Source organism: Pempheris klunzingeri, chromosome 6 (genome assembly GCF_042242105.1).
Source record: "Pempheris klunzingeri isolate RE-2024b chromosome 6, fPemKlu1.hap1, whole genome shotgun sequence".
Taxonomy (NCBI): Eukaryota; Metazoa; Chordata; class Actinopteri; order Acropomatiformes; family Pempheridae; genus Pempheris; species Pempheris klunzingeri.
This window is the reverse complement of record NC_092017.1, coordinates 24,220,531-24,234,875: the sequence shown is the minus strand read 5'-3', so window position 1 is coordinate 24,234,875 and position 14,345 is coordinate 24,220,531. Positions and strand designations below refer to the sequence as shown.

General features: G+C 40.3%; 1 protein-coding gene across 1 annotated transcript; it reads left to right on the top strand.

Moving 5' to 3' along the window:
• Nucleotides 1-929: 929 nt before the first annotated feature.
• kng1 (kininogen 1) lies at nucleotides 930-8,040 on the top strand. Its single transcript, XM_070832286.1, has 9 exons — nucleotides 930-1,003; nucleotides 1,223-1,319; nucleotides 2,310-2,453; nucleotides 3,368-3,481; nucleotides 3,681-3,756; nucleotides 6,035-6,204; nucleotides 6,297-6,407; nucleotides 6,504-6,602; nucleotides 7,723-8,040. The coding sequence occupies exons 2-9, from the start codon at nucleotides 1,254-1,256 to the stop codon at nucleotides 8,038-8,040; spliced, it is 1,098 nt and encodes a 365-aa protein (XP_070688387.1). The 5' UTR covers nucleotides 930-1,003; nucleotides 1,223-1,253.
• The last annotated feature ends 6,305 nt before the right edge of the window (nucleotides 8,041-14,345 follow it).

Here is a 14,345-nt window from a genome sequence, read left to right as displayed (position 1 = left end):
AGACAGATTTGGCTGGTTTTTTTTTTAAAAACTGCCTCTTGAGGCCCCACTGGTTTACAGAGTTTATGTTTAGAGCTTTAGAGCTTAAAAACACAGTATTTCTTGGTACATGTGAAACCACAAGAGGGCAGAATTACGCTTTATTAAATCTGTTCTTCACAGTCATCCCAAGCACAATCACTTTGTCCCAGTCTCTTCGATGGATGTAAGGCCTTACTTTGTATCTGTCATGACAGAGCTAAAGGGTTTCATGAACTGCAACAGTGCAAGTTGTGATGTTGTTGTGTTGTGTGGCTGACAGGTAAGTTAACCTTGTTGCACTTGGTGAACTTGGTGTAATCTTGTAATTACACACAGACAAAGCAAACACAATGTCTGTATGGTGCGCTGCATCTATACGCGGCACAACATCTGAGCACATTTCACCTCGTTTCACAGAGGAGCAGTGGGGAAATCAGAGTGGTATAGGCTAAAGGTCGACAGGGACAAAGTACCAGTTGAAACACACAAAACACACACACACACACACACAGTGGCCCCTAAACATGAAGCCCACTGTTAGGAACTTTTTTTGCTTCCATACAGTCAGTGCCAACTTTACTTTCTGTGCTTTCATTTGTGGGCATGTGTGTGCGTTGATGTGTATATAGTGTTTGCTCTTTCAAAGTCACTCACAAAGGAAGTCAGTGCATCTTACGTGCTCTCTTCTCTCTCTGATACTGACTGTTGTATTGACTCGACAGGCAGGAGGGCAAACAGAAGAGCAAACATTTACTCTCCTTTTACCGACTGAGCGCTTTGAGCACGAATGTGTGTGTGTGAGTCCTCTGTGCCCTCCTGTCCTCTGTGTATGCGTCCATCAGTGTGTCATCATCTTTCTCAGGGTTCCCACCTACAGTTTCAGGAGAACTTCGCTCAGTCGTCCGTCCCTGTGTGGAGAGAAGTCGAGTTTTTCCTCCAAAAGCCCGGCAGGATCGACAGCAGGCCTCCACCTGCAGAAACTGTAAGTACTCCATCACCTCATCTTTAAATCAAAGTACTTTTCATTTTGTTTTGAAAGCACAAAAATCGCAAACATACCTATTTTTCATCCACAAATAAGGCATTTAGGGTTGATTTAGCTGACACTGCCAGGGTTAGAAGGTCATTTGGACATGAAAGTGCACTTGCCAACCTGTTCGTCAGCTGGTGAGATGTTTGCCGTTTCTTTTCCTTGCGGCAGAGCAGAGCCAAACATCCATCAGGATCAGACGATGCGGAGCGGAGTGGGGCTGTGTGTGCTGGGCCTGCTGTGCCTCCACAGCTCAGTCTTTGGGCAGGTAAGGAGAAAGTATCAGAAATCACAGCTTCTAATTGGTTTTCTAGCATTAAATCCTGGATTACATTGTGAGAACAGATGGATTACTAGTCTATCAGAGGGTCACAGCAGTGGTGGAAGTATTCAGGTCCTTTACTGAAGTAAAAAATACTTAAAACTTTACTAAGGTGAAATACAAGAACCATCAGCAAAATGTAGTTGAAGTATCAAAAGTAAAAGTACATCATATTTGTATTTATTGTATAGAAAATGGTCATGAGAAAAGTTTACTGTTAACTGTAGCTATGAGATAAATATAGCAGAAATTTCAAATTTAGTAGAGAATAAGTATTAAGTAGCATCAAATGAGAATTGGTATTTGAGTAAATGTACTTAGATACGTATTTCCACAATTTTATTACAAGCATGATTCATCTGACGGCAACAGATTTATTATTATCATTTATTATGTGTGAAATCTGCAAATGATTTATTATTATGATAATAATGATGATGATGATAATAAAAATTATTTATTATTATGTGTGAAACCTGCAGTGTCCTTCAGTTAAGTAATTCTCAAGTCTTGTGACTTTTTAAAATGGTTTAATTGTCGACTTGCTCGTAAAAAGTGCTTCAAGAAGTGTTGTTTTACTTCATCCATATATAATATTAGATTTAATGTTGTGGTTAAGTTTAACTGACTCACACACCTATATGGTAAAGTGTGATATTTCACAATATGACCATATGTTATGTTTGTAAAATTATTTATAGCTAGGTAGTCAGATAAATGTGGAGTAAAAAAGTGAAAACATGAGAAGTATTAAGTACAGATAGAAAGTCTAAATAGCACAAAAATCACTTAGTCCTGCTTCTGTCATGCATGTTCGTGGGCTGTCAGCAGTTTTAACCAAAGAGCCCTTTTCCCTTCTCAAAATGTTAAATAAAACTTTGGGCATTTTCTTCTGTTTCTGCTTCTGTGTTCCTCATAATTCTCCTCCTCCAGGAGGTAGTGGAGGTCCAGCCCGGCGTCCTGATCTTCTGTGACGACCCGTCTGTAGAGAAGGCCGTCAGCAGCGCCGTGGACAAGTTCAACGAGAGGCTGACCACCGGACACAAGCTGGCCCTCTTTCAGATACTAACAGCCAGCAAGGTGCTGTGACTGCATATTCACCTCAACTACTCAGTGTGCATTTTGAGTACGATCATCAAGGTCTTAAACAAAAAATAATGCAACCTGACGTTCCTATTTTTGGTGCATGGTCACCTTTTACGGTGCAGGCATGCAAGTATGGTGCACTGACTCACTGTTACACTGAGAAAGTGCACAGGTTACACAGTGTTTCTTTTCACTGACAATTCACTGTGTGAGGAAGTTCAAGTTACTAAAGATCCCCTTAATGGAAATACTGTCAATCAATGGAGACTCAGGCAGTCACAGAAATATGGGTTTAATGGTTTAATGTATAAAATTAAACATTTTCATTCTAGGCTACTTGCTGCATATAGGAAATATGAACCAAAAAATATTTTTAATACCTATTCTTTCTATTTCTTACACTGGATATAATTAGAACAGTGCATACAATTTCATTTGCTTGTTATATTTTTGGCCTTAATAATGATAATAATAATAATAATAATAATAATAATAATGGTAATAGTAATAATAACTAATAGCTACAGTAACTGTCTGACAAATGTAGTGTGTAAAAAGTAGAATATTTCCATCTCATATTACGTATAAAGCTGCATGAAATTCATGTAATGTGCCAATATTTCAAAAGTTTTGTTCTACAAGTAAATCAACATCAGTTTACTGAATTCAAAACCAAATTCCTCCAGTGTTGTGTTAAATATTCGGACGTTAGTTAAAAATCTACACATCACACATCAGAGCTGAAACTAGTCTGTGATGAAACAAGAGGAATTAAAGCTGTGGGATGATTACCAAGAAATTGTGGAAAAACATGTTTAGACACTTTGACCTCTGGTACACACTGATCGTGTGTGTGTGTGTGTGTGTGTGTGTGTGTGTGTGTGTGTGTGTGTGTGTCCTCTCTGCAGTCAGAGAATGGCTCGGACTCTGTGTACTCGCTGCAGTTCACCAGCAGGAGGAGTGACTGTCCAGTTGGAAGCAGCAAACCCTGGACAGACTGTGACTATCAGCCTGGACAAAAGGTATTAATGAAGAAACACTGCTGCTGATATCCATGTTCTCCATCACTGTAAACTCAGCGGTGGCACACAACCTTTCCAAAACTGCCCTCCATTCATGTCTGTGGTGACGTTGGTAGCAACAGTTAATGTAAATGTTTGGAATATACAGTGTCAATAACAAATATTAATCCTGCCATCATCAATCCTGTCATTCCTCCAGAAGCCAATGTCATGCAATGCCACAGTCTACATGACAGAGGCCGAAACAGACACGAGGCAGGTGGACTGCCAGCTCGGTGAGTGAACATTTGGAAATTATTGTCTCTTTAGGATTTGGGTGAAAAAAATCCAGCACAAAATTTCGGGTTTTTTTAAACGTTGTGATACAAATACAGCAATCTGAAATATTTTGAGAAATACATTTATTTTTCTTCATTGCAGAGGGTTATATGAGGAGATCGATGCCCCTGTCATGTCTGTAGAGTAGATATGCAGGGCAGTTAGCTTAGCTTTGCATAAAGACTGGAAACAGAGGGAAACAGCTAGCCTGACTCCAAAGGTAACAAAATCTGTCAGCATCTCTAAAGCTCACGGATTAACATGTTGCATCTTGTTTAATCCATGCAGAAACTAAACCCTATCAATGTCAAGTTTAAGTTTAAGTTTAAGTTTAAGTCAAGCTTTGGTGCAGTGACTTCCTGGAGTGTCTGCTGGTTGCCTGGCAACTATTCCTGCCTGGCTTTAATAAGCTTTTGTTGCCTTTGGACTTTGTCTTTATGCTAAGCTAACTGGCTGCTAGCTACAGTGTCATAGGTGCCGCGGGGATATGAAAGTGGTATTGAGCTTCTGTTGGAAAGAAAGTGAAAAAGTTGGCCATATTAACCAAATCATTAAACTATTCCTATAAATATCATCAGGCAAAACTCTGAATACAAGACGAAGCTTTTCGCTTTGCTTGTCTTGTATTTTCTGCAGTGTGAAATAATACTTAAAGGTGGAGTCAGCGATTCTAATAGAATACACTTATAATAATAAGAAATACCCACAAGTTTTTAGGTCTTCCAAACTTGATACGATTGTGTATTTGGGAGTTTTCTCACAGCACAAATCTCTGTTGTATTGATTCAGTCCACAGTGACTCTGTTTATCAGAGGAGAGCTTATTTCTCATTAAGACCACAGTGAGTCATCGAGGAAAATGTACACTGGTGGGCGTTGATGATCTGAGGGGGGGCTGGTTGTGTAATATATCAACAATATCTGCAGACAGAGAGGGCACAATATTAACTAATCGCACCATAAATGGCAGTGACAGTCTAGACTTTAATCTGTTTGCCTACTGTCAGCCTACACTAAATAGATTCCATGTTTTCACTATCCAACTTCTAAAATGTTCTGCAACATTTTAAGGCTCAGTCTGGAAATTTTATTTCTGTATCAAAGCAGCATTTGCGTGCTTGACTGGGGTCTGACCTTAAAGGACATTTTTTAACCTGGGCCCAATTTTACATAATAGGTACAAAAAGTTTTGGCATTTCTCCAGTAGATTGCAGCGATGTGATTCTTTGGGGCAGTCAAAGTGTTTTTGTTACTGACACTGACTGATTGTTAATCAAAGTGTCTAACAACTTTATTGGAAAGGATCCCTACAGAGACAGACCTGTAAGATCTCTATTGTTTAGCCAGAAGCAGCCGTTATATCACTTATCATCCTATATGCTGATGATACTCGTTTTTACATTTAAACGTATCTATCTGTAAAATAATAACAGCTTTCTAAAGTTAAAGAGGAACTCTGATTTTACACATAAAGGCCGTTTATGGGTCAAGGTGCATCGCGGCTAACATAACCACCAGGTTTTGACAAGGAAGAAGATTGCATGGAATTAAAAAAAAAAAAAGATGATCTCTGCTTCGATCAATTTTGATTGTTTTTCAAAAAATGTCATGTGCATCAGAAAGTATTACTGGAGCGTGAGACACATTCTCCCATGAACAAATACGCTTGCCTGGATCAACACTGAACACTGAGGTCATTAGAGGTCATTGGACTCTTGTTTCAAAAATCACGCCAGCGGCTTTCTAAAACATTCTTTGTCAAAGTGCGACCCCTCTTGACTCGTCTTGGTACAGAAAAGTTATCCTCCATTCATCTCTAGCATTATGGAGTATTGTCCCCAGCCAGGTCTGAGTTTTTAGTTAACATTTTAATAAACTTTTAAAGATATTTTGCCCACAACTGATGTCTCTCCATCACATCTCTTATTTTATTACATTTTTGAGATTTTAAATTGTATTCACATATCAGTGTTTTGATTGTGCTAGTTTTAACCTCATTTAGTGTTCTTCTATATTACTTTAAACTTGATGAAAAACAAGTAATAAATCTTTACAGCCTTATGTTTAACAGTATCATGCAGTAACAGTGGTAGGTCATCTTGTTTCTATTAGCTGCACCATCAGTAGATTTAGTCATTTTCTTGCATGGATCAAGGTTAACATAAAAATAAGGCTCAACATTCATAATCTGACCTTTTTTCCCCCCACACTTTTTCTTGATCTTCTTCCTTTCCAGATGATTACATCGTTCCAGAGAAAGCTTCCTGCTTGGGTTGCCCCGAGGAGATCGACGACAACTCAGAGGACCTTAAGAGTCCTCTCTCCGTCTCCATCTCCAAGTTTAACTCCATCTCCGACTCTACCCACCTGTTCACCCTGCACAGCGTCGGCCACGCCACCAGACAGGTACAGCAGAGGCTGGGGGTGATATGAGGAGAGAGGAAGTGGGAGGACTGTCAGGTGTGTCTTTTCCACCTGCTGTCTGTGTGTCTCTGCAGGTGGTCGCAGGTTTCAGGTTCAAGCTGAGATTTGATATGAGGAAGACCACCTGCGCCAAGGCTGAGCACAAAGACCTCAACGACCAGTGTGTCCCTGATGAGCAGGATGTGGTAAAGAAAATACATGTTAGCGCTGACATGATGTGATGCTGTCCAGGCCTCTTCGACCTGACGTGTGTGTCTCTCTGTGTGTATTTGTGTGTGCAGGAGTTTGCGTACTGTAACTCCACAGTGGACGTAGCACCATGGAGACTTGAGCCCCCACAGGCCCAGATAGGCTGTGAACCAGGGGCACTGCCAACCACGGTGAGACCCACTTTTCACTGAATAGTCAAACATCATCTTTTAGAAATCCAATGAAGAGCAGGATCGCCGCTAATGTTACCCTTAAACTCTGATGAATAACTCTGATGCCTCCTTTGGTTTGTTCTTATGTCTGAAACACTTTTTGCATGCTTCTTCTAATTATCTATTCAAATGCTCTCATCATCGTTTTCTTCCTGTGAACCCTGTCTTAAGAACTGCTTTATAAATAAAGTTTTACTTCCTTACTTTTTGCTTTGCTTAGCTGAGATTAGACAGTAGCTGGATGATGGGGAGGTTTAGTGAGGGTAAAATTCACTTCAAAGCTGCAATGGGGGATTTGTTTTTGGCCACCTGGGGGCAGAGGAACTCAACAACAAGCTGACAAACCTACAGCTCTGACATACGATCCAAGTTGTGACGGTGAACATGGCAGCAAACAATTCCCAATTTAGACATCTAGCAAACACTGAGCAACGTTATCAGTTTGGACAAATAATGCATCATGTAATAACGCATCAAGAAGTGTGTAAGTTTTAACGGCTATGTCGTGTGCAAAACAAGACTAACCAAAAACTAATTTTACACAAGTTCCCTGCTTGTTTTTCCAAGATGAGAAGGTTTTTAGAGTTTATATAAAATTATAATCCCAAAAATATTTTCTAATACTGTTGACGGTATTTTTCTGATTTATGTAGAAATGAAACAAGATATCCAAAATGATTCTCTTTAAAAAACATTTGGCTCTAATATGTCAACAAAATGAAACAAGCATTTCTAACCTGGCTTCATCCAATGTTCAGATCATCAGATCATTTTCCTTAAAAGCAGGCAAATTAGTTATTGTCCATTATTATATTTAAACATAACATTTCCAAAAACCAATATTGCAAAAAGAAATGATCTTATTAAAGGTAAAACACTGGGGAGATTTCATGGTGATATCTTTATATTAAAATGTTGACCATGCTCACCTGTAGTGTCTTCCCTTATGTAAATGTACGTTGAACATCAAAAATTCTCCAGTCAGAAAATGTTGTTTTCAGCTCTAAAGAGTGATGGTGCACTTAAGAAGCCACCATTGAGGACGATACTCACTCATCCACTGTTTTCTCCTCTTCAGTTGTACACCAGGCGCCGTCCTCCTGGCTGGTCTCCGCTCAGGAACATCCTGTTTGAGGACCCATCGGCCGCCCCCTCCACGGCCTCCCCCAAAGAAGAATCATCTGAGGAGGACACCACAGCCTCCAAACCGTCTGCCTCCCCTGATGAGGCCTCGTCCGCCCCTGACAGCCCGTTCCACTGCCCGTCCAAGCCCTGGAAACCTTTCAATCCAGCCCCCAGTGCGATGCCTGCTGCTCCTACGCAGGTTGCCACACAGGAGATCTCCCCACAGCCTTCAGTCGACGGGGCCTTCAGTGATTCAGACCTGCTGTTATAAATGTCTCCTAAAGGGAACCACATTCATATTCAAAATAATCTCACTTGTCACGCTCTCACACCAGATGTTTATTTTGTAGACTAGTCCTTTGTTATACTGGGTTCCATTGCAGGGATTTTTTTTTTTTTTTCATCTTCAGGGTCGTTATGCAGATTTAAAACAATAAAGGCAAAAGGGTTAAGTTAATAAAATAACCAGTTTAGGTGAAAGAAAGAGAAAGCAACCCATTTTTGGGGCGTGTTACTCCTCAGAAGCACTGGAAAAAAGGACTGGAACGATGACAGCTTTATACTCTACAGCTACTAATAGCTGCTTAGGCGACAAAACCAATGTCAGTTTCCTGTGAGAAAATCAAAGTAATGAGTGTCCATTTATTAGAGATGTGAGAAAATGGAAGAAAGTACATCAGGAATCTGTCATTCTGAAGGGGGAAAAAAAATCAGCAAGAAAATAAACAAAACTCTGCTCTGTGTGATGGTTTTATGTGCGAGTATAAATGCAGCTCATCAATAACTGTTCTCAAAGTTTTCCCTCCTGTAAACATTTCCAGTAATTACCTACTTCTGCATGGATGAACAACATGCAGCTTTGTTTTTTCACAAGACGAAGATCACACTGTGGTCCCCCACCCCGGCACCATTCCCCCTTGACTTCCCTTAACAAAGTCATAAGCACTCATTCACCCAGAGTTGCTTTTAATGCTGTTGTCGTTTCAAAAAGGGATAAACAATCAGATTCACCGAACATTTGGACTGAAAAAACAAATGGAGCAATTTAGATAAAATAGAAAAAAAACCCACAATAAATATACTTTTCAGGAATCCACCTTGTAAACTTAGATAATCCCTGGAAATACAACAAAATCAAGACTTTAAGTCGTCAAGAACACATTACATTAATTATTTAATAAAGATTTCGTGAGGAGGTCTCGTCTACAGTTTAACTGCATGAAGGCTGAGGGGCGCAAGAGCAAACACAGCTGGGTGAATGTTTAACAAATTTATTTGAACATCTTCACAGAACACCCAGATGACCAGTCAGTCAGTCAATCACGGTACGAACCTTTACTCTGACCAGGGAGCGGAAATGAAACCCAATATACATTCATAAATAAAAACGCAGGTTTCTGTTAGGATGAAAATGTTCCTAAATGGAGCAAACTTAAGGCATTAATTTACAAACATTGTATGGCTGCTTGGCAGACTAGATATTAAAAAAAAACAACAACAAAAAGATGTAGCAAGAAGAATAATATTCATCTTTTCCCAATCTCATGCAGTTAGGCTGTGAAAAACAATACATTGGCCCGTAGTACATTCATTCATAGTACAGGTTAAGGTTCTGACAGCATGGTGTGATATAGAAATATATTAGTGACACACTATAATGTACTTAAGCGCACTGCATACAGAAAAGGACATGAAACAGATCATTTAGTCAACATTCCTCTTTAAAGTGAGAATTTAGGACATTTCAGAAGCCTAATAAATGATCAATAATGTAAATGATCAGTCATATTTGCTCTTTAACACTGATGTTTTTTTCTGCAAGTATCAGAGCTTGAACGCCGAGTTAAAACAAGGACAGCCGAACGATGGTTTTTAACTGCAGAGAGAAACACAGATGAAGATCTGCGGCCGAATTAAATTAACATCAGGGCACGTACACATAGGCAGGTGTTCACATTATTGTGTCCACCGCCCGTATCAGGTAAACAAAAAGGAAACAAACACCTCAGAATAAAGACTTGACAGACTCGAATCAAAACAACTATTAGCTTCACAAAAGTAATATCTACTGCATGAATATTGCATTGAATTGCATTTTGTTTTCTGGTTGTTCACGTTATTACGTCCACCGTCGTAGCTCAGATCACATGATTGTATCAGCAGAAAACACTGTTTTCGTCAATGGAGTCTGGTCGGGTTGAATAGCTCGAAACAGTGGCTGTTTCTGGTTGAACAAAAAGGATCTTACAGCTCTGTCTCTCTAGGGATCCTTTTTGTAACATTGGCACACAGTTCGAATGACAATCTGATCCCGTCAGCAGCAAAAACAAGCACTTTTAGTGGACGTACTTTGATCTGGCACCGTTGCCCTGAAGGATTACATTACAGCCACTGCAGCTCAGTCGCTGTCAGCTCTCGGCTGCCGGCTGAGGCGACTGGACCAATTCCAGAGGTCTTTGCACCTACTAGTCATTTCAAACCCCAAATATGCAAAATAGGGCCCAAGTTTAAAAATACTGGAGTTATTTAAATTAACATAGCTGGTGCAATGATTATGAATCGCTGCGTGATACTCGGCCTGCAGGTTGTTGATCCGTATAGTCAAGACAAGCTGGCTTGGCAACAAAAACAGACAAAGCCAGACGACCCGATCCTGTGATACACAAATTTGAAAGTATGGGCCTTATAATGTTTAGCTTTTTGAGCGTTAAGAGGGGTAAAGCATGGGTGCCACTAAAGCCTTCACTCGCAGGAGAAAAAACTGGGGCAACACTTACTGCAGAATTCAAAGTTAAGGACCAGGAGAACTTTCAAAGACACAAGCGTGCTCTGAGAAGAACTATCACTTAGGAGCTGGGCGTTCTGACTTTGACTTTAGTCCTTCATTAGTTCAAAAAGTAGTCGTGTCTTCACGCTGAAATGTAGGACTGTGGCATCGATAACTTGGACTACATGTATCAAGCAAACGCACAACGTTTCAGCCTTCGATGCTTATGCGCACTACAATACACACACGCACTCTCGCAGTCAGTACTTAACAGACGCGGCACCCCTACATTTCAACCTTAAACCAACTAAATACAGCTGTGGTTCCGATTTGTGACATTTCAAGTAAAACATTTACAACTTATGTATGAAAAAGGTTTCTCCATTTCTCCTCGTATGTTTGCTTACAAATGATGCAAAAACTTTTGTTTTTCCTTCTCTGGCACAGACCAGCCAGTGGGGAAAAAAGGCTTACAAAACATTTAGAGACACCACCACTTCAACAGTCAAGTGTCATCACACACACAGACACATGGACATGTACATACAGTACATACTGTACATAGTGTGGCTTTTCATTGGGGCCTGCCAATGAAGCTCTGCAACCTGCACAGAAAGACAATTAATGCATATTGGCACACACAAACACACTCATACACACATTATCAATTCAGAGGATATATGGGAAAGGATAGTAAAGATAACATCACTACAGGTTTGTCGCACATGAAGCCTACCATAGAAAAAGAGGTTTGAATGTAACTGTACATACATACTGCTTAATGCTGCTTCAAAATGTACATCATACACACAGGTTATGCTGCTTGAGAAACATGCATACTAGGCTAACTTTCTTCTTACAGAGTCCTTTGGGACAAAAAGGCATTGAGAACTACAATTTTGAAGTGCATACCCCAACTTTTTTTTTCTTTTTTTCCTCTTTTTAAAAGTCTGTAACTGATATGCCTCACTGCATGAAGCAGACCCAGCGTTAGCTTTCACAAGCCTCAGCGATGGCACGTTAAGAAAGACACGGAGTAGACAACACGAGAGGAGCTCTCTGCTGATGAGCGAATGTATGTTTAGTGGCACTGCATCTGACTATAGAGGGAAAACATGAATGATGCAAAAACATAAAAAGATGAGTGCACATACGGTCCAAGTTAGCAATTAAATACATTCTAGCCATTAATGCTGCAGTAATATGACATCAGACACATGCGCCACATCAGAAGGGACCACAACTTTGGCTTTTCAATACAATCAACAGTTGAACTGGCAAAGTGCAGACTTTCCTCTCCCTGGCAGATTGAGTTTCATACTGATAATAATTTAGCTACATGTATGCACACATCCAAATGTCTTCTAGGTACATGTGAAGGCGTCGGGGGCTCATGACGCTGCTCAGAGGCACCTTTTCCTTGCAAAATACTACATTCTTTTCTCAGCAAAGCACACCGAGTGAGAGCTTCTCAATTCAGCTGACAACGCTGAGAGATTTACTGCCACTCGGGGTTCAAAACACATTTTTTAACAATCATTTTTGAGATAATTCCAAAATTACGCATCTCAAGAGACAAACCAGCTGCGGCCTGCTTTTAAAGACACAGTGAAACAGAAATGCTTTTTAGCATTTTATATCAAAGTCCTTTCCTTTGCTCTTTCTGTAAAATTTTACTCATCTTAAACCTGGAGGCATTTACACAAACGAATCCAATGAAATGTGAATGTGCTAACCCACCCATCATATAAAACCACACCTGATCGTTAGCTAGTGGCTCATAGCAGCAAGCAGAACAATATACAGTAATATTAGGAGATATGAGTTTGTAAATCTGTTCCCCAAAACTCTTAACATTTCCAAATCCTGTAGCTGAGGTCTAGTTTATACATTTCACCCTCATCCTCTGGCTGCTGACCTAACAAAGCAGATGAGAGAGGTGGGGGTAGAGACCAATGGTCCTCCACAGCTCCATATGTCCATACTCTGTATTTGCTAAGCCATGCAATCCAACCACATTTTAAATATTTCTTCAAATTATTCACTTAAGTGGCTCTGACTGCCATTACAGTGTGACTTTTAAAGGTTGAAAAAGCTCCATACTCAAACTCAGACTCTGTCTCTGTTGGGAAAAATATGGCTCGAAGGCTGCCAGGGTCATGGGCTCAGTGAAAGGTGCTCTGGGTAAAAATATCCAACAAATGTGTGATTAAAAACAAGTTAAAATGCACTTTGTCTATGGGTCTGCATTTTAACGACATTTTAATGGGGGGACATGCTAATCCACCTACCGCGGTGAGACACACAAACAATACATAATGAAGGTCAAAGCAAGTGTTTCATGCTCTTCATGTTAATAGTGCTGTCTTGGTTTGCGTACGACAACTTGTTTAGTTTGTTGGGCCTAGCAGTGTTGTGGAGTGTTGTGCTGTGACGCCAAGGCATTTTATCAACAGGAAGACGTGACATTCCCCTGGGCCTCTGCGCGTCGTCAAAACAGACAACCAGAGGCTTAAAATAGATCCCATCATTCATAAAATGTGAGACTGGCACTTTCACTCTCGCCAATTTGCATCCCCAAACAAATGAATCTCTAAAATTCCACGTAGGGCTGCAAACTAGCCACAATAAAACTAATTGGGCTACTACTGGTGAGGTCAAATGAGATGTTCAACTTAAAAGTGACGGAAGAAAAAAGAAAAGATATCAGCAGTCTAAATTCATGAATATGAGCAAAACTCAGTAAGAAGCTGTTGCACTCATGATAGTCAGAAAAAGAAGGAGGAAGCAAAAAGGTAAACACGTATCTTTACACAAGCCATGGTGTGTTTCTGGAGGGCTGCGTCAGGGTTTTGCCTGTGTAGAAACTGAAAGAAACTAGATACATAAATAAATTTAAAAAGTCATAATAAATCTGTATATTATTCTGGTATTTCTAAGTGCTGTTTTTCGATGGAGAGGCATCATCACCCTGAAGTTTATGCAAGAGTCTAAAGCTGCACCACCATCAAATTTTCCCACGGGCGGAGTGCTTTTTCATTGAGGCTGTGGGAGACTGTGGAGCTGTGCAAAACAACCCGGAGACTCTTCTGCGGTTTTTGAGCTTTGAAATTTCCTCACCAAGGAAACCACAAAGATGGCGGCAGACTGTGCAGTGGTAGTCATCATAGAAGCTCCCAGACTCCAGTAATCCTGCACTGTACCACAAACTTGAGTAGCACTTGTATTGTTTTAAGATCATTTAGACAGTTCCTTGTGCCCGCTTTCTTCTCAGCAGTGATAAGATAAAAAAAAAAAAAAAAAAGATTCTCCCAAGTACCTCCTTTCTGGGGTGGAGCCACAGTGCAGCACTAATACAGCAGAGGGGCAGCAAGTTGAACTTAATCTGTGGCTACATTTATAGACTGGCAGAAAAATCTTCTTTACACTGTTTTGTCTAATTTGTGTTTTTCCTGCACGAGCAAATTTCCTTGGCTACCCAGTTTGTTCATGATGAGGAAAAAAAACAGAGGAAGCAAAGCAGCCAAGGATACAAACATCGGCCAGGTAGGGCACATCTTCACCAGGGTATGAGGACGACGTTCTCTTGAAGACAGAGAACAGGCAGAGGGTGGTATGAGGGCATCATCAGGACCACACAAAGAGGCAGATGATAATGGCAAGATAACGCAGAAAAACAGGAACCTCGTTTAAATAGAAATGATGCTGGTGTTTTAAAGAAATCGAGCTGCAAACTTCCATCATTAGTGAGCTGCGCGTGGAGAACATGGAGAACTGAAATTCCTTGAAGGACTGATGCTGCGTGGATG